Here is a 27,520-nt window from a genome sequence, read left to right as displayed (position 1 = left end):
TGTAATCCTACAGAATTTGACTTTTTTTCTATTTCAGATTAGTGAAATGAGATAAAACAGCATCCTGTTGGTAGCATCCTAATGATTGCATTGTGAATTGATGCTGTGTGTGTTAGTTACTGCATATAGTCGTGGAGCTGGATTTTACATAAGTTGTTGGAATGCTATTGGTCCATCAGAAATTGTATGCAAATCTCTCTGCAGTAATTTTCAGATCGTGTTTTGGGAACTTCTCTGTATTTGCTAAGCAATTGGCTGGCGGTCTACAGAGAAGTACTTGGGCATATGGTGTTGGCTCATTTTCCGTGTATTTAGCTACTAATGGCATTAAAAGAAGCCAAAATATATTAAATACCTATCTAATATTAATTATCTTGATAAGAAATTGCTGCAAATACTGTTAAAATTGTAGATGTATACAAATGCTGTGAGCTCAGTGTGAAGGCAAATCCAGGGAACAGGGTCAGCGGGAAATCTGTTGATCTGCGAAGGTCTGTTGAGATGCTGTTGCTGCTACAAAAAAACTGGGCGCCCCTGTGACACCCTAACTTTGGAACAAAGGCGTAAGGACCTGATTCAAGGCATGGAAAAGCTGACTTTGCTGCTGCTTTCGTAGTGCAGAAATAATTTTTGTCGAGTAAGACTGTTGGCTTCCTCAGAGTAAAGGTTTACCACCCTTAAATAGCTCTTCCTGACGGTGAGGAGTATCCCTTTCATGCGTTTGAAGTGTGTTAGAAAGGCTGGCCAGTAACATTGGTACTGATGAACGAAAAAGAAAGAAATTTACAGATCCTTTTCTTGAAATTATTCCCCTTGTTGTTAGTTATTACCAAGCATTAGACTGCCACACTTGAATATAATTAATGTAGTAAATGGTTTATTAGGCACCATCTGAACTTTTGTCTGGTTTAATTATAGAAGCTTAGTGCAGTGGTCTGTGTACAATATTCAGCCCAAATAATTGCTTTCAGACTTTTATCTGACTATGGTTATTTTTGGGGCAGCTGCATGCATGGCTTTTTCCTGAACTTTGCACTTTTTAGGCTCTCATTTGCAGTCGTGCCACTACGTTTTCAATTTGCATAACTAAAAGCAGTTGCGTTGTGATTTTGCTGGTTGTAATTCAGAGCGATTGTTCTGCATATGCCGTCATATGGTAATATGTTTTGATCTTCCTTAAAACTCTGTCATCCGTATTTAGGTATCCGCCAAACCATGACACAAATGGGAAAGTTGCAATTATTTTTTTCTGAAAGTTTTTAACCGGTTACTGCAGTTAAGAGTATTTCTTCCAGTGATGTTGTGTGTCTTGAAAATTATTTTAAGAATGTAAAAGTAGCAGCATGGGATGAAATCTGTGCCATGAAGAATTTATTGTAAAGGGTTCAGATACAGCAACCCCTGCTTCATGTGCTTAATCATATATATTAATTCCAAAATAAATTGAATTTATTAGAACTCATGGTGTCATATTTAGGGTACAAGATCATATGAAAAGCTGACTACAACTACCACATTATACCTGAGAATAATGTAAAAAACCCTGATATTTGTTACGGGTCTTACGTGCATTTTGTATTTTAGATCCAGTCTTTTCTATGGTGCAACCATAGAAAACTGATTTTCTTCATCAGTAACACTCTGAGAAAAGCAATTTTGAAAAGAAATTCATATTTATTTTTATTTGGCCTGAAAATTTTACATAGACTAGAAACAGTGCTTCTATAGTTGGCCTTGAGGGCAAAGCATGCCAAATCGTTATGTTCGTTGGATACGTTTTTCAAAGATTGGCTGCTTCCAGGAGGATAAACCCTTGAAGGGTTAAACGTCAGGGAGCTGTTGCCAGTGTTCTTGGTGAAGGTCCTTGACCTTGGAAACTTGCTCCTGACAGATGCTCTGACAGAGCCTGTTTGTCTACAGGCCTTCAAAGCCCTCTTCGACACCAGACACTTTGGAGAGGCCAAATTTGCCACGCTGCTGAAGATGGCCAGAAGTTGGGTAGGAGCTGGGGAGGTGGAGCAGAGCTGGGCTCTGAGATGTGGTGGCCTGGATTGCTGTTGCATTTTGTTGGAGATGCGACCTTACAGCTGGTTGTGTGTCTTATTGCATTGTACTTTCTGGAAGGTTGCCCTTTAGAAATCTAAATGTAAATGAAAAGTAAATGTTATTCATTGCATAGCTCTGCAGTTGTCATCGGAGTAGGATTCACCGCAGGTTTTGTACAATCCACTGTTTATTGTATTAAATTGTATCAATACTATCCGAGATTAGGACGTTTTATAGCTAGGGTTGTGAAGGGACTGCGAGTGCTCTCTGGGGACTGAATGTAAAATCCTATGAACCAAATGGCTGTTAACGGTGGAAAGGGAAGTTTCTTCTTCCCTTGCGATACGTATCTGTCTGGGTGGAAGACAGGTGGCCCACCACGAGTAGAGGACTTAGTGAGATGGGGTGATTTGTTCTGGAACTTTGTGAATTCATTATGTCATTGATGGAGCCCAAGGTCTGGAGGGTGTAAAATTTGATGAGGGATCTTTATAGTATCCTTAGTTTAAAGTAGCTCTGCTATGCTAAGTTCTGTATTTAATTTTGTGGAGTGGAGTTACCTTTCAGTCCGTCACTGGAAGGACTACTTTTGGTCTGGTCACTGTCCCTCAGCAAAGGCTCTGATCGTCTCTGTATGAAATACCAAGTCTCTTCTGCCCATGATGTGCTGTCTGAGGGACAAGGACAAAAGTAAACACCTTTTGTGTATAAAAATGCAGTGATGTGCTCTGCAATCATGGCCCAAAATGCCCTCAGTCTTTGCATAACCGAGTAGTGCAGAATTTGACATTCTTTTGTGAGGCTGATTTCTAGGTAAGAAGATGCTGGTTCAAAGTGCTGTTTCAACACAACGCATTGCAAATCTGAAAAATGTTGTAGGTATTTTATAATTCAGTATGCAGAGCAGGAGGTGTTTGGCTCTGGACCGGCAATGGGATATCGGGCCATTCGCTCTTACGCTGGGGCGGTGAATGGAGGTCAGTAACAAATGAGAGCTGTTACCATCTGATGGCTGTTTAGTCACCTGTGAGATGTGGTTTCTAATAGACAGGTTTCCACATCACAGGAGCAGCCACCGCAATTAGATGAGCAGAGTCAGCCCCCCTGTCGAAAGACTGGTTAGAGTGGCTAACGAGCACATCACGCCTCGTCCTAGCCTAAAACGGATCCCGCCAGTTAAGTGTCTCCAAAGGGAGCGCGAGGACCCGTGATTGCTAATGGTCCTCTGCCTGCTGGTGGAGGAAGAGCACGTTTTATTGTCGGAGCTGTTGGCCTGCCTCTCCTCGAAAGGCTTAATCTGTAAAAGCAGAAAAAAGTAGAGCACGCAGCAGCATCCATGAGGTCCAGGCTCCATCTGAAGTTGCTTGCAAAGTGTTCAAAGGCTTCACTGGGTTTAGGATTTCATCCTGTGGAAGCATTACAGAGGGCACACTGTATCTACCAGTGAAGCTAATCATGTCCAGACTTGATAATGGTTACTGACAAATTGGCTGAGAAGTCAGTCATTAATTTTAACAAATGAGTTTTCTTTGAATGCAAGCTCACGCATGCCAATTATAACAGTATGCCTGTGATAAAATTAGGGATTTTTTTTCTTTGAGCTTCAAATCTGCTGGTGACCGATTATGTTTTCCAGTGTCATTGTAAGGGGGAAAAAAACCCCAGAAGTGCTCTTTCACCCCCAAAATACCCTAAATACCAAAGAAATGTTCAAAGTGGTTGCCAAATTTTTTTCTAGCAGTTAAGGAGTATTTAATGTATTGTATCATACAGTCTGGAAGGCCTCTAGTGTCTTCAGTGAAGTACAGGCCTGATACCTAGTCCTGTAAAATCGGGGAAAGGTCTTGTACTGCCTTTAAGTAGGCTTTGGATCTAGACTCCTGGGATTCCTAGTTTGTATTCCAGCTGCAGGCTCCTTCCAACAGGAGACAATAAACATGGGTGGTAGGAAACAAAGCTCTTAGGAAACATACGTGAGTTGTGTCATATTTTGATGTGTTGAAGATGCTGGTTTTAAAACAAAGCCTGCTTGGGCTAAATATATCATGAAGCGTTATAGAGGAAGCATTAAGAATAAGAGGAACACAGGAATTTTTTGAAGAAAGCAGTGTACACTATGTATTTTTTTTTTTTCTAAAGATTGTGGTGCTAGCGTAGAAATTGCATTATAGCTGATAGACGAGAAACGTTATTTCTTAAGAACACAAATGTGATTTATAGGAAAATCAAGCAGTGATATGTTTTTAGACATTTAACTTGGATATAGTCTTGCAGATGGGTGCAGACCGCGATCTAACTACCTTGACTCCACACACAGACCTTTTATTCGCACAGCTGACGGGCACAGAATATCAAGGGTGGTTTTACACTGGTGAGTTTGCATGGCTGTAGCTGTGTGGTGTTGACATTTTCTTTATAATATGCCACTTTTTTTTCAGAAGCATATCATTCACCCATAAAACACATGTTCTGATTTAAAGCATAGTTAAAAGGTCTACTTAGCTGAAGGAGAAGTTTTACTAAGTATAAAAATGATTGCTTTGACAAAATGGAGAATAATGTGGCATTAACAAAGAGAACTCACTTTTCTTTTTCCTTCTCTTTTTTGGTTTTGTTTAACATGCATAACTCTCAGTACCCTTAAATTTAAAAGACATTTAGAAAAAGACATTTAGAAAACTGGAATTCCCTTAAAAGATTGTTTCTTTCATTATCTTGACAAACCTTGAAAAGTAGTTTCTGTGCCTGCATAGTGATTATGTTTCAGAAACAGTTCTTAGGGATTTTATTATGTGCTGAAACATATGTTTATAAAAAAGACTATAACCTGGTGGAAAAAGTGTCTTATAATAATAAACCTGTCGATGGGCCATATGCTGCCATCAGTATGTTTGAAAAAATAAATTCTTCTACAAGTGTTAAGTAAGTTTACAGCTCAAGTGTTAAGTTAGGGTCAGGCTGTGACTGGCCCGCTGTGGTTTGAGAGAGGGAGGAAAGTGCATGCAGATCCTCCTCATGCTCTTTTCATTAGCTCAGACGGCGGCCGGCGAGGTGGAGCGGGGTAGCACCCTTTCCCAGAGGTCAGTGGAGGCAGGAGCTCTGCGGGAGGGCTCAGGAAGTCCTCCTGCTGCAGCTTTCCTTGGCGCTCCGCAGGTTTGTGCCGACCCAGCACAGGGCTGTGTATTTTGTAAAACTTGGCTGAGCTTTGCGTGGTCTCTCCCGAGAAGAGCAAACCCCTGAGGTCGATATCTGCATTTAAAAGGTGACAGAACAGATAGATGAAGCCAGTACAAATAAAAGCTCTGATAACTATGCAATTGGATGAGAAATGTGGAAAAAACTTCAGTTCTTACTATCTACTAGGTAGATCATTTATATTTTATGGATTTTTTTGTGCTCGTATCACCATTTTTGTTTTTTAAATGTAGGTGATGTCGTGGCAAAATCTTGTTTCTGAAGAGCAAGAGTAAGATGCAGTGGTCGAAGAATGTGTCATTCTCAAAAAGCACTTCTGTGTGGGATCAGCGTTTTGTAAATGTGGACACTTTCGAGCCTATTCTGTTCTGGATGCACTCGCATAGCTCCCGTGAATGGGTCATGCATGTGTGCATCTCAAAAAGAATAGGTCTCTCTGTAACTGAGGCATTTTCTGTGTAGAAACATACTTCACCGAGAAGTGTTTTTAATGTCCTAATGTTTTCCGCCACTGATCAGCTGTGCGCTGCTTGTTTTCCTGACAACTCGGCAGGTGATAGTCATTGTCAAAGGAAATACCAAAGATTAAGGAGAATTGTTTAAAGTAGTTGACCATGCTGAAGGCTGTGTCAAGAGATGCATGAGGTTGCCATAGTGTCTGTTATCAAAATCAAGATTGTGAACAGAGCAGTCCCCACCAGGAGGGAGTTCCTTACCCACAGTGTTTCCAGGGTTCATGAAAGCTTTTAGTTTGCTCAGGGGAAATTTGCTTCTTGAAGGCTGAGATCTTCGCCCTGGGTTTTCCTGCCCAGAAGTCTAATGGGATATGTTGTGTCTATGTGTACGAGGTCTGGAAGAGGGCTTTGGAGACCGAGGGAGTGGAGTAGAGGGAGGGAATAAGCTGCAGAAGAAGCACTCAGATCCCAGCACGGAGTTTGCAATCACTGTGGCAATGGAAAATAGATTGGATCAGTAATCCATGGAGGAGGGGGTACTTGGGAGTTATGTGGATGTTCCCTGGGAAAATTTTTGTGCGCATCAGAGAATAAGGCTAAATATGGATTGAAGGAGTAGCAGGACGACAATAAGTCTGGGGAGGAAACCATCTGTGCCTGGTGTGTGCTTACCTTTCCAAGAGAGGCACTTTGGTACTGGCAAGGCTTGGAAGCACCCTGGGACCATTTCTCCTCAGCCTGGTGAAATGTAGCTCCCCCATAGAGACTGTAAAGTCCAGCCAAGTTCTTACACCCAGTTGGACCTGAGGGAAGGGTCCTGGCTTTGGCACTGCCTCCTGAGCACAGCTGATGAGGTGGCTGAGGAGCCTGCAGTGGGCCAGGCTGGCTGGCCTACGGTATGTGCAAGCCAACATGTGGTGTTAACAACTGCAGCGCTCAGAATTTGCACAAACCCACATTTAGTAATAAAATAGCCTGCAACTAGTCAAAGGCACCAGTAGTAGCCAAGCAAATTTGGAATGTCTAAGCCAACCATTTTTAAGTTATGATGAGCCAAAAAAAATTAGGACACAATCCAAGAAATGGAGAACACCTCACTTCTCTGGAACTCTCATATCTCCAAGATGTCTTGGCCGATCTACCTCAAACTTTCCAGAGAAGCTTTCCTTGGCACAAGACCATGACTGTGAAATTTCATGTGACTGGGTTTTACTTTGTTGAAGTTATGAAGGTTAAAACAAGAGTTTGTTATGGAAAGCTAATCTCTCCATTAGAAATATTTCTGCATAGTTGATATTCATTCCATCGTAATTGTTCACTGCTATTTCTTGTTCAGGCTGCTATTGTATTTTTTCTATTTATTTTAGCTTTGATTTTTTTTTAAAAAGAAAAAGGGTAAATCAGAGCAGTGTAGCTTGGAGCCAAATTGTGTGTGGCCATGTACAGGCATACGTGGTAAGACAGAAGCATTAGCCCAATATCTACTGGAGAAGGAGTCACAGTTAGAGTTCTGCTCCCCCTGGCTATCACTGGAGAGCTTTTTGGAGTGTCTGGTTTGAGAGCTCACTGTTTAATACAGCTTTTCCCTCTCTGCTTGGTAGAAGAAAGTGTCTTTGTTGGCCTAGTTATACTCTCATCTCCGGGTGAAAAATGTTTCTGTTTGATGGCCATCTTGTCATTCAGCGTTTCCCTAGTGGCAGCTCCTGCTGTGGAAAGCCACGAAGGTGGCGAGAGCCTAAGATTGGGATCAGTGTTCTCCATGGGTGCTCTTGAGCTGCTCTTCATTGTGTCTAAACATCTGTAGCCTGAAACGTCTAGCTGCCAAAATGGCAAAATTTCAGATAGGCATTAGAAAATACAGAGAAAATATTTGTGGGCTTGGAAGTGCTTTTTATTTTTCAAGTTAGGGGCACCTTAGTTCTTAATTCTGCCTAGGGGTGAGACCTGGTTGTGCACCAGCCCTTTCCTCTGCTCTGAGTGCTGTTTTCTGAATGATGTGAAGACCAAAGCGTGCCATTGCAGATGCTTGCCATTGTTAGGTGGAGCCAAATGAGCAAAGGTCTCTAAATACGCTGTATTTAAAGACACTGAGTTAATTTGCCTGAGTCACTTCATAGACGGAGTGAGCAGGGCTGGAACAGATGTCAGGCTGGAATGAGCCCTCACCCCGAGGCAGGGGCTGAGAGTGTTTGAAGTCGATGCTTTTTCTTTCCAGGGCTCGAGTTTAAAAGCGCCGGGAGAGACTCGGCAGAAGTCAGGAGGTGCTGCTCCTGGGAGAGACAAGGTGCTGTTGATCGCTGTTTGGTAGGACTCTCTTTCACCCAGGATCACCCAGCACCTGCGGAGCTCTGCAGTTCATGAAGCCAGGAGGTGCTCTGTGTCTGTGCAAGGCGCAGTCTTTGTCCTGTTTGCCATCTGTACCGGTGCTAGCATCTGTGGCAGGGTGACATTGCTGCTTCTTGCCTAACACACCCCGCATCAAACATACAATTCTCTGTCAAGATACAGTAGATTATTATGGGTTAACTCCTGAAAAAGGGTGTCTGCATAAGATACCTATCAGAAGGTTTTCTATTTGTTCAGGAGTTTTATTATTAGGAGCACTAAAAAGACCAAGAGAGCCAGCTAAAAATCAATCTGCCACTATATAGGCAGCCAGTGAGAAGAGGGCAGGGTGGGTGTAATGTGATCACAGCTGCTTAAACCAGGGATCAGATACACTGCTACAGTCTGCAAAAGCTGCAAGCAGTAGAGGAACCCTGCTGAAAACTCCTGGACCACGGAATTAAAATAATTAAGCCTTGCAGTCGCTGGAATATATGTTGCTCTTGCAAGGTCGTCATGAGATAAATAAGGGCACAGCTAGAGCACACTGTATATGTGGAAATTTGCTTTTGTCTTGTGTGACTCAGAGGCTCTTTATTTTTTTAAAACGATAACTAGTTGCAGTTGAAAGTGCCCTGAGGATTCTTCAGGTGGTGATAGCACCAACACCATAGCCATCAAAGAGGAAATGCAAAGCAAAATATATAGATATGAGGATGCATCTTTTGATTCCTGAGCTAGCTCAAGCATCACTGCGCGGCTCTGTAGCGCTCTGCGTAGAGACCCCCTGAATGATTTCTTCAGTAAGCAGGGCCCTGATGGAGGAGATCATCCCAATGAATTTTTATCTTCTTGGCATTTCTAGAAATACTATGTCTGCGCTCTTCAGACTGCAGAGCTGCAAAGCTTTTGAGTTAGTACTGGTGCTACTCCATCCCATGCTTGCAGATGAAAGTTTCCAAGGACTCTCATAAACCCGTTGCACAAGCTGAGAGAAGGGATAGAAGACTGCATAGCCTGTAATACTGCAGTATTACAGTATTGTCTACTGCTGCAGTAACCCCTGCTGTGTTTGGAAGGTTTCAGGCATACCAGCACCATGTCTAATCAGTCAAGCAGCCAATAGCCTTGGCTGCTGAGAAATTCAGCATGGCTAAGATAGACGTCTGATCCAGCTCAAGAAAGAAGCTCAAGAAAGTAAAGGCCTCTTTCTACAGTAGTTTGCTTTTTGATAGTGCCATTTAAACCCGTTTCTGAAGTTGTTCACTTTTATTTTCTAAAGAATAGTTAAAAAGGGTGACACTTTAAAATAATTAAAATACCCTCCATTAAATCCTTGATATGATTTCCTTATTTACTGACTTTCAACCTTTTAAGTAAATGAGGCAGGAACATGAACAGCCAGACAATGATACAGCTGTGCAAAGATACTAAAGCTGTTAGATGGACACTACTGCAGTTTTGTGACTCAAAACTGTATTATAAGTGCTGAATGCGCCCAGTAAGTACATGTGATAGAATGAAGTCTTCCTTACCTTACCACTGGATTAAAGTCAGCTTCTTTATATGTGATCCCGTTCCCCGCCCCCCTCCCAATTGTTTGGAATCAGCTATAAAGCAGAAGTGCGGTCAGTAACAGCAGAGCAACAAAAGAGTTGCTCATTACTGCACTGTCCAAGTTTCTCAGAAAGTAGTATTTGATACGCCATCAGTTCCACTGTGGTTTTGGGATATAAATGGAAATTGAATTTTTCATTCAGATTCGCTAAACAAAACAGTTATATTTTTGTTCTCTGAAACGCAATACCTTTTTAAGCAAAAGATTCCCCTCATTTTCCATCCATCTGAAGTGAGGTTACAAAAGAAGAAAATTGCAAGTCCCATGTATGAGACGTACTCGAGAAAATGTCAAGTGACTTGGAAACAGGCATGCTGAATAAAAGCGTCATCAAGAAAAAGACAGATTGGATCAAGACTTGCAGCAGTGGTGACTGGTTCATAGGTCTTGGAGAAGGTTCAGGACAGGGATACTACTTCTTCTGAGGTTTTGGAAATCAAGAGTTGGTTATAGTTTGGTTATAGTGGTGATGGACATGGTGATGCTGGAGGAAACACACGACTGTAATCTGGAGTCATCAGTCACTGGTTGAAATGCTGGAGAAGTAGTAGCTGTAAAGAGCGTACATAAAGTATGTATTATATTAACAATGTTACATTTTCCAAGAAAGACGGTGCTTTTAGAAAGCAAATGTCATGTACTAAAAGTCTGTTTTTTTTCCTGATTCTCTGATGCCCAAGCCAAGTGAAATTGATTTTGAACTAAAGACACGGATGTGCCTGTTTCTTACAACAGTGTGCTCGGCAGAAAAGTGATATATTAGAATTCACATAAACTTGGATTCTCCGACTCCTGGAAAGGAAACTGTATACGTTATCCACTGATGGAAGCGTGGGCTCCTCTACAGCATGCCCCTGGGCATGTTCTATTTAAGTGGCTTGAAAATATGTAATTATTCCTCATGTGCTTGTCCATACTCGGTTTCTCTATGGAGACAGTGACATTTACAGTATCTGCAGTCTGGAATACTGCTTTTGCCATAGCTTTTAATGATTATCTTTAGTTTACTAAAAAAAACTAAACGGAGACCTTGGTATGGCGATGGCATGGAGGGTTTAGCAGACAAAAATTGTTACCTGCATGTGTCGATAAAGTTAGAAAACACTTTAAAGAAATCAAGCTTTCCATTTGCTTGATCTGAGCCATACAAATTATTTTCCTTTAATTTCTCTTCCCCCATGGTATAAAACTATGTAAGTCTGCTCATTCTTTCATTAAAAATGATTCAGATCTGAGGGACACTTGTAATTTGGAAGTAATTAGTAAATAAGTCAGATAAATACTATCCATTGAGAGTTGTGAAAGCATGTTGGATAGGATTCTTAAAGAGCTGTATCAAATTCAAACAATTAAAGCTTAAAAAAAATATCAGTAGTTAGTATGATAAGTCCATTTAATCTTAAATTAGTTCACTGGCAATAATTTCTGCTGCTTTCGGAGCAATCTGAAGAGATTTAGCAATCTCGAAAAGTAGTTAAAATAGAAGAAAGAGAAAATCTGTAAAAATACAGCATGCAGAGCGTGCAAAAGATAGACAGGGGGTTTGCATGTCTTGGCTACTTAAAGGCAGTCTTAGAAGGAGGGCTTTTTAATAAAATCAGTGATATTTCAAAGGCCTGCCTGTTGGCTGAAAACCAAAAAAAGACGTAGCCAGCATTTGAAATACTAACAAATATTTTAATGAAAATTTTGAGAATCCCACCTGTTGAAGAATTGAAGGAAGGGAATATATTACATGTATACTGATTAGCTTCAGACTTCAAAGTCAGTATTTAAATGGAGACTTTCCTGTAGAGATAAAGGCACAACCTCTGCCAAGTATCTTAGTAAGAAAAGCATTTACTCTTTCACAGACTCATCTGTAGTAGCCTGTAGATCTCAAAATACAAGGTTTTAGATTCCGTTGTCTCTTACGATGGTGAAAATTAGCATCAAATGGTAATTCCACAGTTGTGTCTGGAGAGGATGGGCTTAGAATCTTATCCCATCATCTCAACGTTTATAACAAAAACAACTAATGCAAATAATCTTGCAAACTAGCCAACTTTGCTTGCCTGTCACTTACCTCAGTTTCTCACTGTTTTAACGGTGTCAAGAGTTTTCAGAGACCCTAATTTTTTTTCTGCTACCTTCCACCTTGTAAAGTCATTTGTACTTGTAGGGACTGAATGGCCAGCACTAGGAGAGACGACTTCTTGTGCGCTGCGCATGGGCAGTAATGACTGCACAAAGGGGAAAGCCATGAAGAATCCAACCAATAACCTTGATTTAATTGTCACTATTCCTCATACTGGTTTCATGATGGTAGTTCTTAGAGATCTTGTTTCTCTGCAAAATTTTCAGACAGGTAGGATTCAAGTTCCAGTGGTTCGTGTCAGGTTACAAACAGCTGTATCCCCCACTGAAGAGATTTCTGTTGATCTAGTCATAGTTTAAACTAATATTGCCCTGAGCCATGCATAAAACAGTGCCAGAATGAAGGAGGGGAAAAAAAAAAGACATTAAATACTAATACCACTTTATTTTGCTTTATGAAGCCAAACAAAACATCCCAGCTAGTGTAGCTTGGCTTATCATCAGCGTTGTCATGTTAAGTATTAAAATATACAAAAAAGGGGGAAAAAAATTGTTCCAGTCTAGGAAACTTCAATTTTGGATTGTATTTGTAATGTAACAAGGGCTAAACTGACTTCATCCTTCAATTTGGCAGGCTTTCCAGGGTGAAACTTTTCATTCAAGCTTTTAGCCTAGAGCAAATAAGCCTATAGAAGGCATGTTGTTTGTATGTATGTATATGAGTATATAGAAATGAGACATTAACAATGAAAATTTTCTAAATGCTCTCTTACAATTATGTTGCTAACATAAACAAATAGGAATTGGCACTGAGATAAAGCTGAGAAATAGGGAACAATTTATTTACCATTGTTCTTTTTTTAGAGTTTTAAAACAAGGGCTTGCTTGTTTTCTGGAACAAATGTAAAAAGACAAACTAGAGTCTAATAAAAAAGTTAGTAATAAAAAGCAAAGCAAAACACAGTGCCTATAGGACTTACTTTATTGGAACATACAGTAGAAACATACTCTGCGGATGTAAAATTTACTGCTGTATTGAGATATGGATAATTAGTATATCTCAGAAACATTGTTGTTGTAGAACGGAAAATCAAAATTGTCCAACCATTTTTGCCTGGAAGAGTATGTGAGTTTGGTCAAGTTTTTTGTGATAGGACTGAAACAGACTTTTTGTAACTGCGCTCCCTGTTCATGCGCGTGTTAGTATAAACGTTTCCTTCTTTCAGGAAGCAATTCAGATTGCCCTTTTTCAGTGCAATTACTGCTGTGTTAAGTTCAAGTAATATAGCATCTAAAAACATTTATGGAGCAAAGAAAAGAAGCCTTTTATTCTAACCTTGCCAAGAGCAGAAATAAAATGAGCTGTTGTGCTGGAAGTGTAGAACTGCATGAGGATTTGTAACGTCCTATTTCTCGTGGCTTAGTCTTGTATGCAGCCTGAGATTTGTGTGATTTAATGAGACTGTGATTCGTTTATCCTGTCAAGCTTTAAATAAAAAACCCTCAAAGCACTTCCTTCCTTTTTTGAATTATGTGTTTTTGCAAGTATGGTATCAAAAGCTGTCCCTTAAAAAGAGGGAGGGGAACCAAATACAGTTACTTATGTTGGCTGGATTTTTTTTTCCTTATGCTTTAGTAGACACGGAGTAGACTATGCATTTCTCTGCCTCTTTCTTGTTTCGGGGCATTAAGAGATTCCTGCCTTCGCGTTCAGTTACACACGACATCAGAACGTAGGCACGGCCTGCTCCTGAACTGCGCTTTTGCAGGGGGAAAGGGATTAAAACCTTCTTCTGTGGGCAGGGAAGGATCAGTCCCACAGAAAGCGAGGCTGTGCTCAAGATGGGCAGTAACTGCTGCTCGTGCTGTGGGTCTTCAGGCACCAACCGTGCCTGTAGTTTGGATGGGGTGTGAAGCGACGTTCACAAGGTAGAAGAGGGGAAAATAGGTGCAGCTATTTTGGATGCTAATCCGTTGCAAAACTCAGTCCTGAGGGTGTCCTGGTGTGTAGGGTGGGAGGGGAGCAAGGGCCACGCTCCACCTGCGAGGAGCACAGCCGGTGGCCCCAGGCTCCCCTTTCCCATGCAGAGGGATGGCGGGAAGCAGCACGTTGACCTGGGAAGGGCTGCCCAGAAGGAAGGGGGGAAGACACAGCGTGGGTCCTGCTGCTCACCCAGACCTCCCCTCTGTTGCAGGAGCGTGGTGGCCTCCTTCCCATCTTGGGAGAAATAGGGTAGGGTGCTCTGGCCGGAGCCTGCCCTCAGCAGGAGCAAGGCTCACCCGGTGCTTCCCTGGAGGGAAGGATGTGATCGTTCCGGTGGGAGGAAGTTTTTGTTTCCAGTTCTCACCCCCTTGGTGCCGAGGTGTCCCTGCCTCTGGCAGGTGTTGTTTTGCTCTTTCGCTAGCGCTGCGGGCACAGTTTCTTTTCAGTCTCTCTGCCGCCCAGCCCTGCCTTCCTGCCCTCCCCGCCGCCCTGCAGCCCGGCTTCCTTCCCGCCTGTCCCAGCCTCCTCCCAAGCCTCCCCCAGCCCTTTCTCCTTCCTCCCTGTCGTTGGCGTGCTCGCTTCCTCTTCACTGACCTCGCCTCAGCAATAAAAGTAAATACATTAATAAGGTGGTTATGTATGAAGGGAGGATGCGCAAGTAACTGGCGGCCGTCGGTTTGATTGCCTTGTTTCCACACCTGGCTTTCATCTGCAGCCAGCTTGCCATTCCAGCCTGCACGCCTCCTGCAAAGGCCCAGCGTTTGGCTTCCCAGGACCCTAACGCTGATCAGGGGAACAACTGCAGTTCTTCTACAACTTGCAGTTTATGAGGGGGAGCAGAGATACACAACTGTAGTGCAGAAAAAAGACGGGCTGCGCTGTGGCCTGATCCGCCAGGCTTTACCTGCGTAGAGGAAGTACTGAGGTGTCAGAGCGTAGCCAGCTGGGATGGAGTTTTGGATCCCTCTGTGATTATCCACTGGCATACTGAATTTCACTTCGGAAAAGTGACTTGCACTGTCTTTGGATATTTGCAATGGTTTTATATTGACGTAGATAGGAGTTTTTTGGGGTTTTTTTCCTGGTGCTTGGATCAAGAGACAGTGCTGCAGCAGCTGAAATATGCCCGAAAACTGTCCAAAACAGCCCGTTGGTATTTCTGCAAGGGCAGAAAAGATACTTTAGCTGCTTCTCTACTGTGTGTGAGGACATGCTAGGGACTAGGGCCAAAGTGGTGGTTTCTGCACCCATGTCCCATGATGGAACCAAGCACTGCTGATATTTGCTGCAACTCGAAGCAGCCTTGAACCTTTGCACCTCACTGTGAACAGGGCCGGGACACAGCAAAGGTATGGCAAGAGCAAATGGCAAAAAAAGGGGTCAGGAGTAGGTAAGGCTGAGTGCAGGTAGTACATGGCTACGTGAGGGGCTCCTTGAGAGGCTTTAGGGGCTGATTTGAGTTATGTCTTGAAAATTGCTTATTTTTGGCACAACTATGTGACACTCCTGCCCCTTTGTAGTTTTGATTGAAGAGCCTGGAAGTGATTTACACTGAAGTTGTTCTGAATTTCATACGCAGTGTTACATAGTCCATTTCTATAGAAACCCTCAGTTATAATAACACGACTGTGGTCGCCTCATAACCAGTCCGTAAAAGACAAAGAGGTTGCATTGTCTCCCTTGACCTGAAATTTGGGAGGAAATTCTGGCTGGAGTGTTGAATCTCGGTGTGTATCGGGGCGAGAGTCGCTGTCACAGCTCGTGAGAAAAGATGCTGCAAGTTGGGTGGGTGGAGGTTGACCCGAGAGGTGCAATCAGTCACTACACAGCCAGGTTTTCCCTGGCCCTTGATTCTGTGATGAACATTTTCATTGCCAGTGGGAAAGTCTGCATGTGAAGGCTAAGAGCTGGTATGGTTATTTTTGCTTCCCTCCTGTCAGCCCACACTCACATAACCTGTATGTGGTCTCTGGGCTGCGCAGGCGGCACTGTGGGCTGTAGGAAAGTGATAGCTGGCTTCAATGCCACGCAGCTTGAACTTGATGATGGAGCATGGAGAGTGGGTATCAGATGCACAGAAGATAGCTTTGACCTCCCACTAAAATCCGGAGATTTATGCATCTAAGCCCCCATGCTCCTACAGAATAATCTAGGACACGTTCCTTGGCAGAAACCCCACTGAGCATTTCTCCAGCTGCTGGGTTGCCAGCTCAAGTGAGTTTTACTGCAAGTCTCACTATATTTGGTAATTTTCTTACGGCCTGAGCTCCTGGAAATGGGTCATTAGTAAAAATAAAAAAAAAAAGCCACTCCACCCCCAGCCCCTTTAACTTGAAATCCTAGGTTTTATCAGAGGACCTGAGAACAGGCCCACTGCCTGCCTGCATCCCCAGAAGCAAACAAGAACCTGAGACTCCGCTTCGCTTGGCTCACATTTAACGGGTGATTCAGGTTAGCAATACCATCGTTTGCATACTTCCCAAGGAATTTTTCCTAAGAAGATAACTAAATATAGCTTAAAAAGGCACTGAGCAATATTGAAAAAAGAAAAAAAATTCCTACTTCTGAGTTGTTTGGATGTTTCTTCTTTGTTTCAGAAGACATCTTCTTTTGTTGCCACAAATAATACTGAATGCAGCTTGACTCCTCTGAAAATAACGTTGGAGGAAAGAGCCAGATTTATCGGGACTAACAAGGAAGTTGTCCAAAAGAGATTCATTAATTAAGAGGCCTAATCACAGCCAATAAGACAAGTGCCCAGGCCATCAACAGACTAATATACATCTTTTGGCAGTCACCACTCCCCACAGGCTTGCCTGTCTGTTGCTGCCTACTGTATGGCTTGCACCGCAGAAATGATGTGATAATGCTAAAACCAATTTGGCACTTCCCACATGAGAGGATGAGTGTGTTTCCCCACCCTGGAAACGCAGCCTCCAGCTGTCTTGCCCTATGCCAGAGGTTTCTTAATACCCTGGAATTAGCTGACTAAGAGATGAAGCAAACTAAAGGAGCATTTGCTATCTGTTCAGGCCGCCTAAGCTTTCCATCAAATAAACCCTGGTCTGATTCTCAGCCCTTTGGGAACGGTTGCCCACAGCTAACATTTGCTACCCCAAATGACCCTGAGGTGACCTTCTCGCTGCAAAGCTGCAGCCAAGAAAAACCCTGTTTAACATAACAGTGCACATCTTAGAACATCAACTTGAACCATCCTGACCTCTGAGCTGCTGGGGTCTGTACAAATTAATTTAACAATAGACAGTGTTGAAAGGGAGGAATGTTTCAAAGGAATGAAAAAAAAAATCTCCCTCATCCATCTCTTCTCATTTAAGAAATAGTCAGGAGGCCTACTTTAGAAAAATTAGAAGTGCTCCTTGTTGCAAAACAATGGGCTATGTAAGGGGAGGGGGAACACATTGGTTTCTTGCATCTTAGCATAGCAAAATGAAATTTCCCATAAATGGGTGCCGCTTTTGGAAAATCGGCCTTTAATTTCCACTGGGGAATTGGCTTTATTTCCTGGGATGCTTTAAAGATACCCTTGGGGTTTGCCTTTCTTTTTCATAGCTGCTGCTAGTACTTCTGTTAAGCAAATAAATAAGTTTCCCCTTTCTGCCCACTTCACTGGTTTATACCTTGCCTCATGTTTTCCATGGCTTTCATGCAAACAACCAGACTGGTTAAGAAAAAAGCCCCTCTCCATATGGTAGTTGGAGCTTAAATCAGTTAATGATTAAAAGAGCCCATCAGAAAGGAGATGTGTAGGAAAATGAGATCTTCAGCCTCTGGGGCAAACAGGTTTATTACTTCTGCTGAAGAGGAAGCTGGGTTGGGTTAAGTCTTGGGTGTTTTCCTCAGTGCAGACTTATTCCTCTGGTCCTCCTTAGCAGGAGCTTTGACTCCAGCGGTCTCATTGTTTGTAAGTAGGGAGGATTATTACGGCAGGCATGGTGAAGTGGGAGACAATGAGCAACATTAATGATAATTCTAAAATTTGTTTAGAATTGCTTCGACAGCTTGAAAGCTGTGTGATGAGCATAGATGAGAGAGATGGAAGTTTCTTCCTGAAGCATCCAGTGGACTTCAATAATTACGCTCATGAAACCTCCTTTCTTTATTTAGCCAGTGTAATTCATTATAATCATAATTTCTGGTTTTCCACACAAACGTTTTTTCTCTTTGCAATGGAGATGCGCTGCCTCCAGCAACACAGGCCATGAGCCCAAGCACATCCCCAGGTGGTACCGAGCGAGATTCCCCAGTGAGCAGCAGAGGGGTCTCCTGCCAACGGGGAGGTGGGGAGTGTGCGGAGGGGCTGCCCTCTCCTCCCAAACATTCCCAAAGCTGGGGACTGTGAGGTGTGAGAAGCCACAGGGGCTGAGGGGGAGAGGACTGGATGTTTAGTGCAGAGGGAGATAATATAAACTGGTATTTCTCTGGACTTACTGCAGCTTTCCACACACAGCCTTCAAGATCCTGTGAGGTTGTAGGGGTCCTCTTGCAACTAATACAGTAATGACCTTGAATTTGCTTCCAGCTCAGCTGTACTGCTGGAGGACAAGGCTTTTCTTGTGAGCAAAAAACATTAAAGCAGCACAGAGATTTGCCTGCATAGCTCCGGTCTTCAAGAGATTTGAGTATCCTTTCTGAGGCCCCACTTGCAACAAGGGATTGTAGATAAGCTTCTGCAGTAGTTAATGTGTAAAGTTTTCGGATTTATTCTCACTGGTGCCTCTCCTTTTGTTTGCAGTGTTGACAAATATATGGCTGATTTTTTGTTTTACACAGATAATTTTTTGCTGCATGAAAAGGGTAATCATGTGCATGCTTACATTTGCACGCCGACCAAGAGGAGTGTGCTTTTATGACCTTGTAAGTGTTAGGGGGGGGGAAAATTCATTCGCTTTAATTTAAAAATAATTAATAATGCAACTCATTCCTTTTTCAGATTGTAACCTGAATATCAAATTTAGGAGTCCAGACTAATTCTTCATGCTGAGGCAGTCTGCTGCACCAAGCACATGTGATCACAGACAATTAGAAACTTCATAGTTTCACACCTGAATTAAGACTAAACCCTTTCTATTTCTTATCAACTTGTGGTTATAAGATACAACAAAACTTGGAAAAAAATGAGAAAAATGTGAGATTTTGTAATGGATTATGTTTAAATTGTGTTTGGGCTTGTTACGTGACTCAGTGGAAAATATTAGTGACCTCTTTCTTTATAGCTTCGACTTCCTGCAAGCTTGTCTGTTAAAAAGATTCTGCAAGATGCTTCCTTTGCGGATCCTGTAAGAAATGTATATTCAGCAGGAGAAACATCTGACTGAGCAAAGACTAACTTACACAGTGGTTTGGAAGCCACGTGTTGAAAAGTGCTGGGGAAACACAGCAGGGAAAATGATAAAAAGGGATGAAAGCAGTTCAGATGGGTGAAGAATGCTGATTTAAAAATGCAAACCATCTGAACACTGATGAGTGGGCAGGTTGCAATAACTTCAGGGCAGACCTAAGTTGCACAATAGTCATATACTGTAAGTCGACTCCCACAGGACATTGCCTGCAGTGATTTAAAATTGGAAGGGGGGGGGAGCGTCGAGGTGCTGCAGAGAGCAATCTTGCAGCAGCAGAGTGCAAGTAGGAAGTGGGTCAGTTGGAGTAATAGCTATTTTCCATGTGGTTTTTGTGAGCCAAGCCAAACGTGTGTGGAGCACAGGGTTATCGCACTCATGATTTTTTTTTTCCAGTGTATTAGAAATGAATGTGTTTGGTTGTGTTGAAAGTTGGTCATCCAAGTGTGACGTTGTGAATCCTCTCTCTGTTTGGACACTGCCTTGATCCCAAAGTCAGTTTGCTTTTTTTAATGTTCTAGTCTTTGTCTAGATCATTAAAGTAGTGTTTGGAAATGTAATGCTGTGGCCTCACATTCCCAGGAGGTCAGCAGAAATGCTAGCCTGAAGTATCCCTGCTAATACCACCTGCGGTTTGTTCTCGCCTCTGCATTGTGGTAGGCAATCTCCTCATTTGTGCTGAAACAACTGGATGTGTGACCATGCTGAAGTGGATAAAGGGGCTGACCCAGTTTAAAAACAAAACAAAAAAACCCCTCTAACATATATTTCCCTACCCTAATCCCCTGCTGTATCAGTTTACTGGTCCAGTTTGTAGTATGCCAGCCCATACACAGAGGTGTTGGCAGCGGCGGAGGCACGGTGCAGGAGTGAGGGACAGAGCGGAGAACGCCTTACGCCAATGTTATTGCTGGTTTCTTTTCAATGTGAAAACACAGCCTTAATTACAGCTTTGGTCTAAACTTTGTACTCAACTTTGATGTTCTTTAGCAGCTTGCAGAAAGGTGATAGCATATGGTGACTGTGTTTTTGGTCCCTCCTGATGGTCAGTTATAAGCAGGCAGTGTGTTATCAGAGGTGTGTAAGCTGTGTGTGCGGTTCGGATGCGGTGTGATGGGATGGTGGCTCCTGAGGCACAGGCTGTTAATGAAATCCAAGCCTTCCCCCACTCCCATTCCCCTTTTCTGATCACAGCTGGCTGGTACAAGTGGCTCTTAAGTCCCACCATTAAGTGGTCATTGAAACAAATGGGGTTAGAAAGAAAACTCCAGAAGAAGGGGCTTATTTTTAATCCAGATAAGTGATCTGTCACCAAGTAGTACACTGAGTTACACTGCAGTGTAGCAACTGAGGCTGACGATGACTATGGTGCGGGGAGGTGAATGATAACGCTTATGATAGGGGAGGGCCAGGCTTTCTTCAGCCAGCTTTGCCACCGATGCCCACACCACTTGATTAAGCAAGTGAGTTCTTGTAAGGGCGTAGTGTGTGTGATGGTCTAGCGATGTTAGTGTATTTTCCTTGGAACACAGCCCCCTCACTCAGACTTTATTTCATTTTGCACCATGCATCCCTCCACTAATGCACAAGCTGTCCAAAATCCCCAGGTATTAGTAGAGCACAGATTTCCAAGTGTAGGTCTGACATGCCCTACCCACCCCCTTTATGTAAATCTCTATCATTATCCTAAAGGCATGCATTTAGTTAGTTGTGCCATCCATCCCCCTTTTCGGAAGATGCAAACCCCTCACACCTTGACGTGCAGAACTCCTTCGTGCCACCTCAGTGTGCATGCAGCATCCATAGTAGAGGTACAACAGTCGCTCTTACTCAGGTCTGATCCCGGGCAACAAATGATGTAGCCCACTGACGCTGTGCCAGTTCATACCAGCTGAGGAAAAGAAAAGGTTCCCCTCTGATCCGCTGGTGTGATGCTCTCCCCTACTGCCCCTTGATAATATCCACAGAGCACCATCCTTTCTAGGCTGTGGGCAGAGGAGGGCTGTCCAGATGCGAGTCTGGGCTCCCTGCCTGGTCCCTTTGGGGACAGGCTTGCTCACAGTCCCGCTGCGTAAGGACTTTCAATGGCAAAAGAGAAGACAGCTAATATTGTCCTCCCCTGTGCATACAGCCAGGCATAGGTTTTGCTTTTGCTCTCTTAATGCTATGCTCGGTATAGCAGAAGCAGGCAGGCACATGATCTCCCCGAAGGCAGGATCCAGTGTTACTGTAGAAACTGGCCACCAGCTTCTTTTGCAGCTAGCAGCTGTCACTGTGTGGTTATAGCCAAAGCGTGTCACTCCTAGTGTCTGCAGGTTCTGGAGTTCGTTTCTGCTTCTGAATCCCCCGTGCTACAGCTTGGAGACTAATTCTGCACTTCTATCAAAGCGTGTTAAGATATTTCTGAATTGTATCTAGGTTTAGAACCATTCTTGATTAATATTTGATGTTCTTTCCAGGTTTCATTTTCCTTCACCGATACTTCAAGGCACAGAGGAGCTGGTAAAGGCATTGCCATGAAACCTAACTTGAAGCAATGGAAACAACTCATGCTGTTTGGGATCTTTGCATGGGGTCTGCTTTTTCTGGTGATATTCATCTATTTCACAGATAGCAACACTGCTGAACCAGTTCCGAGTTCCTTTTCTTACATTGAAACTAAGAGGCTTCTGCCCCTTCAGGGCAAGCAGAGAGTCATCATGGGAGCCATTCACGATCCATCATTCTCTGAAGCCATCGATGGGAATGAGGTACTTCTTAACGAAGATCTCTTAGGTACATTTAAATCGGGGACTGGAAGCATTAAGAGATGGACTGATTTGGAAGATGCCTTTAGAAAAGAAGATGAGTTTTTTCCATCCCAGATAGGAAGAAAATCAAAAAGTGCTTTCTACCAAGTGAATGATGATTATTTATTTGCTGCTGGTCAGCCTCGGTCACACAACCACCTTCAAGAGATAGCAAAATTCATCTCAGCCGATGAGGATAATCCAAAAGTAAACATTTTACAGAACAACTGGAGCCATCAGAGAAGAATGAGGAGAAGGAGCACAAAGCGCAGGAGAAGCCAGATGCTTGATGAATCTGATGACTGGGATGGGCTATATTCCACAATGTCGAAATCCTTTCTTTACAAGCTCTGGAAAGGGGATGTCTCTTCCAAGATGCTAAACCCTCGACTGCAGAAGGCGATGAAAGATTATTTGAGCACCAATAAGCATGGGGTGCGGTTCAAGGGGAAACGAAACTCCAAGTTGACGGGAGACCAGCTATTCTGCGAGCTAAAAGAAAGGGTGAATGTGAAAACAATAGATGGCAAGGAGGCTCCCTTCTCCACTCTTGGATGGGAAAAGCACGTTCCCCAAATTCCACTGGGCAAATTGTATACACATGGCTTTGGGAGCTGTGCCGTAGTTATGTCTGCTGGTGCAATACTGAACTCCTCTCTAGGGGATGAAATAGGTGGGTGAAATGCATCTATTCATGTGCATATATATGTACACGTGTGTGTTCGTGTTTGTCTTTCAAAAGGTTCATTCTTCTCAAGCATAGGTCTGTAAAGTCTGGTTGTTCTCTCTCACCAGCGTTACATGGATGTGAGCTTATGGACTTCAGTGAAGCTGTTCCCTTTCAGGACAATATAACTGAAAGGAAAATCAGGCCTGAAGTCATAATTCGATTTAAAGAAAACAAGGATGCCTTCTTATCATATTACAGCTTGTAGTACAAAGGAGGCACTGGTTTCATCAGATCTGCCATATTTGACATTTTGCTGCAACATGTGTTTATTTCTTCAGCAGATTAGAGCCATGTTCAGGTTTTATTCTGCAGAGCTGTGTTGTACCTGTCTGTATTTTGTGGGGGCTCATAGAGAAACTGCTTGTTGTATTGCTATCCCAGACTGAACTTTGTCTCCATGCCAAGAAGCAGTAAAGCATCCTCTTCATCTCTTGCATGTTTAGAGTTCACAGACATACAGAATTCAGACCCTTGAGCAGCCTCATGTGCTGAGGTCAAGTTCCCTGACCTGTTTTCCAAGCGTGAATTTAAATGAGTTCAAGTATCTTCACGCATTGTTTTTCCACTGCTGCACTGAGTCAGTGAGGTTACAGGTGTGCTGAGATGTCAGTGTCACACAGAATTCCCCATTTCAGGGTGGGAGTTTTGTGGTAGCTATTCAGAAGAGGATTGTGGAGCCATAAAACTAGTCCAGGTCAGTTTTATTTTTTCTTTTAAAAATGAGTGCTACTACTCGTGTTAACGTCTCAGTAGTTCTTCATTTTAGTAGCACACATGCAGTATGCTAAGAGCGCTGAAAGAAGGATGAAATGTGTGTCTCAAACTTGCTTCTGGAGCAAGAAGAGTTATCTCCTTCAGCTCTCTATAAAAGCCTTTTGATGTTCACTCGTTAATCCTCCCATCTTCCAGGACTTCACATCCCAATACTTGCTTCATCGCACTGTATCATCTCTCTGACACAGATGGGTTTCCTTTAAATCTCTGGGATATATTAGAGCTGCTATCATTATCAAACTACTCTAATAGGCTTCCAGCACAGCACAGGTGCCTGGCCAGCCTGCAGCTAAAATCACACCAGGGTAACCCCCAATTTCACAGGAAGCCCCACTGATTTAGAAATCTTTGGGTGAAAAAGGTTAGCAGTTCTTCCCTTCTCCAATGCGTTATCCTTGACTGAAACAAAATCATCTGTCAGTGTTCCCCAATACACCCAGTTTACGGCAGTACTGATTAGCGCTGTACTGGAGAATCCATAGCACGTTGTGACATATTTACATAATTACATATTACAGCATGCATCATGACATATTTGCACACTCAGGTGCAGCCCAGGTGTGGACTTTGGTGCTTGACATGGTACCTGGGGCCTGTATGCTCCTGTGTGTACCCATTCTTGGGAACTCTCTGGGCACAGAAAGCTTATGCCATTCTCTCAGGAAGAGCTTTTGATTTGATTGGGAAATTGTCATCTGATGCAGCCTAAAGGGAGGAGATGCTGTTTGGTAAGGCCTACACAGAAGTTTCAGGTCTCCTGCTATGTGTTGTACAGGGAAGTGTGTGGGGCAGCAGGAGTCATAGAAGGTTTTTTCTAGGTGTATTCCAGGCCATGGGCAAGTGCTTATGACTGAGCCAAGAATTTGGCCCAGAACTATGGGGGGCCAGCTGACTGCTTACAGCCAAAGGGCCTGGTGCAAACCTGTGGGTCTTAGTGGTCAATGCGGCTCCTGGGAAGTGCTAATATACTGGAGACATCGTGCCAGTGTTTCCCACTTAGAATGGAAAATGGAAGCTCCAGCATCTGCTTGTATTATTATTCCCATGGGGAAGAAGTTACGCTTCTCCTGCAGAGTCTAGCTAGTATGTGTCACAGCTGAGCTCTTGGCCTTTCCACCTCCCCTCTAGTCCTTGAAAAAGTGAGAGGAGTCTGACCAGGAAGAGAAGGATCAGACTGTCCAAGATGCAATTTCTCCCTGTGCAGGCACAGCTGTAGGAGAAGACTGCCTTCTCCCAGAGCTGGCACCAGGGCTAACAGCTCTTGGTTGAAAATGCAGGAAAACCTGCCGGTTTGGAGGCACCATGGGCAGCCAGTGGTGCCGCTCTGTGGATTCTTCCTGGCACCAGTGCTGAGCACCCCCGTGTCCGCAGAGGCACGGCAAAGTCAGCATCGTTAGGGAGTGGGGAAGAACACCCCATGCATGAGTTCTGGTTTTTGGGCCATGGGCTGTACAGCCTTGGTTGATGAAGTTGCTTCAGCCAAAAGGCTTTTACTATTTATCCTCCCGAAAGAAAAAAAGGCGAAAGAAAGCAGCAGCGGAGGACCTTTCTCTTCATAGGCCTTTAGCTCCCTCTTCTGTGTTCCTGTTAGAAACGCAGGCAGAAATGTTGCTTTGTGTTCTGCCTTTTGCCCTCCTCCCCCCCCACCTCTCCGGTTGTTTTTGAGTGAAACTAGATATGGAAATACTGTGCAAGTACAGCAAACACTCCCATCACGATCAAGCTATTTAATGGGAGAGCCAATTATTTTGGCATCATCAGGAAGTAACAGGGATCTGTTATCAAACCCCAAACTTTTAATATCTTTAAAATGGTTATCTCCGAATACTTAATAAGTTTAAAATCACTTGACTTAAAACCAGCTATTAACAGTGTTAAGCTGCATCCTGATCATATATTTTATGGTCAAGGAAAGGTTTTTGGTCTTGATACGAAGAACCAGCAAGGGTAATGCTGGAAATGCAGCACACTGTCTCAACTAAGTTGTGACCATACAATTCCTGTTTCCCAACCCAATTCCCAGTTCTCAGTCAACAGATATTGTCAAAAAGTTGTCAAATGCAGGTCCAAATTTATGTTCTTAAATTCATAAGTAGGTTTCAAGTATAAAGGACCTTTGTTTTTCTTTCCCTTCTCCAAAAATGTGGAGTACCTGCAGCTTCTGTTGACTTCATGTCCTCTAGCTCCTACACAATGAAGATGCTTATGTTTAGGCAGATGAAGGCTAGGTGTTGAGGCTAGCGTTGTCCCTGCATAGAGACATAGAAAAAGCCTCCACTCCTTCTTAGCTTTTGAGTAGTTGGGCTTGGTGGACATCTGGCAAAAATCTCTTTTCAGACGCAACATGTTAAAGCAAGCAAGTATGGCCGAAATTGGACTGCCGGCTTCATGTCAGATAATGTTTTCTTGTTTGGAGTACAAGAAGTGTGGAGGTGTGAAGAGTAAAGGTGTGAAACGATGGAAGATCCCAGTTTGATAGGATGAGACCTGAACTCCATTGAAGCATGCTGGTTATCTTTGGAAACTTCTGCCTCCTACATTTTTGAGCTACAGACAACCACATTTTAAGTGACTAGAGATAAACAGCTGTATAAACTACCTATGGGTTAAGGCATTACATGCCCATTTTGGCCTGAATCGTATTCTGCTTCCATCGATAGAAGGGATAAAAGTAGACCAAATAGGGGGCTATTGACAGGGAGAGTGTGTTTCTGGACAATGGATATAATGTCTTACTCTCCCTCACACCTTTTGGGCTTTGAGATCCCCTTAAAAGAAGCACTGGGAGGGTGATTATCTTTTATCCAGCGGAGGCTTGCACATAGTGTCTACCCTTGACCCATACTTGACCTATAGCAGCTTTGTATTCTGCATGATTCCGAGGTCAACAGCTCGTGAGGAAACTTTGACAGTTCAGCTCTGTTGGATCTTTGCTACCAAGGGATCCTCAGGTTTCCGTGTGTGAGCAGGTTTGTGGGCTGACTTCCCTACATAGACTCTAAGGCTTGTACTGACCTTGAGAATAAGTACACGGTATGATTAATAGGTTTGAGGTATTCTGAGATTTTCGTGTATTATAAAATACTGTGAAGCACAAGCTTATAGTTAAGTGTTGTTATTCATTCAAATGTGCAATTATATATCCTTGCAATTAACGTGCTTTTGCATGGAGTAATTCTTTGTAAATTTTGCAATGGAAATAGGGAGCAATTGTGTGTACCGGGTGTACTAATAACCTTCCCATGCTAAGTTTATCCAATTAAGAGAAATATTTAAGTATTGCAAGATGAATTAATAGATGATTCTGAACTTTCTTCTGGTGGATTTTAATAGTGTTAATAACGTATGGCAGACGCAAGAGAATTTTTGTTTGCGCATAGTCGAATGTTTATCATCCTTAGAATATCAAGATTAGGAGAAATGTGGAAGTTTTACGTTAGTTTAGATCATTTGTTTTATTTTACTGTTCTATATTACTAAGAAAAACAAATTACCCCCTCATTTATGCTCCTAGATTCTCACGATGCCGTTCTAAGATTTAATTCTGCTCCAACACGTGGCTATGAAAAAGATGTTGGAAATAAAACAACCATGCGGATCATTAACTCTCAGGTAAGATCTTCCTTTTGTGAATTCAAGTCAATGTCACTTCTGTACCATATGACATTAAATTAATAACTTCTGAGAAAGTGTTGAGTAATCTGGGAAACAGCTAGTGATTTAACAGTCATGATGTAGAGCAGGTAGAAGTTCTCCCTTACAGGGATGTTCACACTGCTGTCAGTGTAGAGTGATTGCAGTAGTCACTTGATATCCTTGTTTCAAAGAATTGGTTTGTAAAGTTTCTCATGTGTCCTACATCTGAAAAGGCTCTGCAGGATGCCAGAGCCGCCAGTACAGAAGACCTTCACCACACTGCCTCCGGGATCTTCACAAAGCACGGGCAGTGGGGATCCCAAAGCTCTTTTCTCGTATTCTCCAGTTCCCCAATTATTTCCTCCCTGGAAGGCAAAAGAAGTTGGAACTGAGTTGTCTGAATCCGTAACTTTAGGCAAGTCATCGTTCTTCAAAAATTTGCAATGAACTAGTAAAAAACTTTAATGTACACTGGATATTAAATGTACGGTGAGTTTGTTCATCTGAATGGAAACAAAAAATGGGATTTTCTGCA

The 27,520-nt window shown here is 43.0% G+C and overlaps 1 protein-coding gene across 1 annotated transcript in view; it reads left to right on the top strand.

Moving 5' to 3' along the window:
- Nucleotides 1-27,520, top strand: part of ST6GAL2 (ST6 beta-galactoside alpha-2,6-sialyltransferase 2) — a 47,694-nt gene that overhangs the window by 2,008 nt on the left and 18,166 nt on the right. Inside the window, exons 2-3 of the mRNA XM_075138053.1 lie at nt 21,516-22,518; nt 26,864-26,961. Coding sequence (XP_074994154.1) covers nt 21,573-22,518; nt 26,864-26,961 — 1,044 coding nt within the window. The 5' untranslated portion in view covers nt 21,516-21,572. The remainder of the gene's footprint in view (nt 1-21,515; nt 22,519-26,863; nt 26,962-27,520) is intronic.

This window comes from Calonectris borealis, chromosome 1 (genome assembly GCF_964195595.1).
Source record: "Calonectris borealis chromosome 1, bCalBor7.hap1.2, whole genome shotgun sequence".
NCBI classification, from domain to species: domain Eukaryota; kingdom Metazoa; phylum Chordata; class Aves; order Procellariiformes; family Procellariidae; genus Calonectris; species Calonectris borealis.
This window is presented reverse-complemented; position numbering and strand designations above follow the sequence as displayed.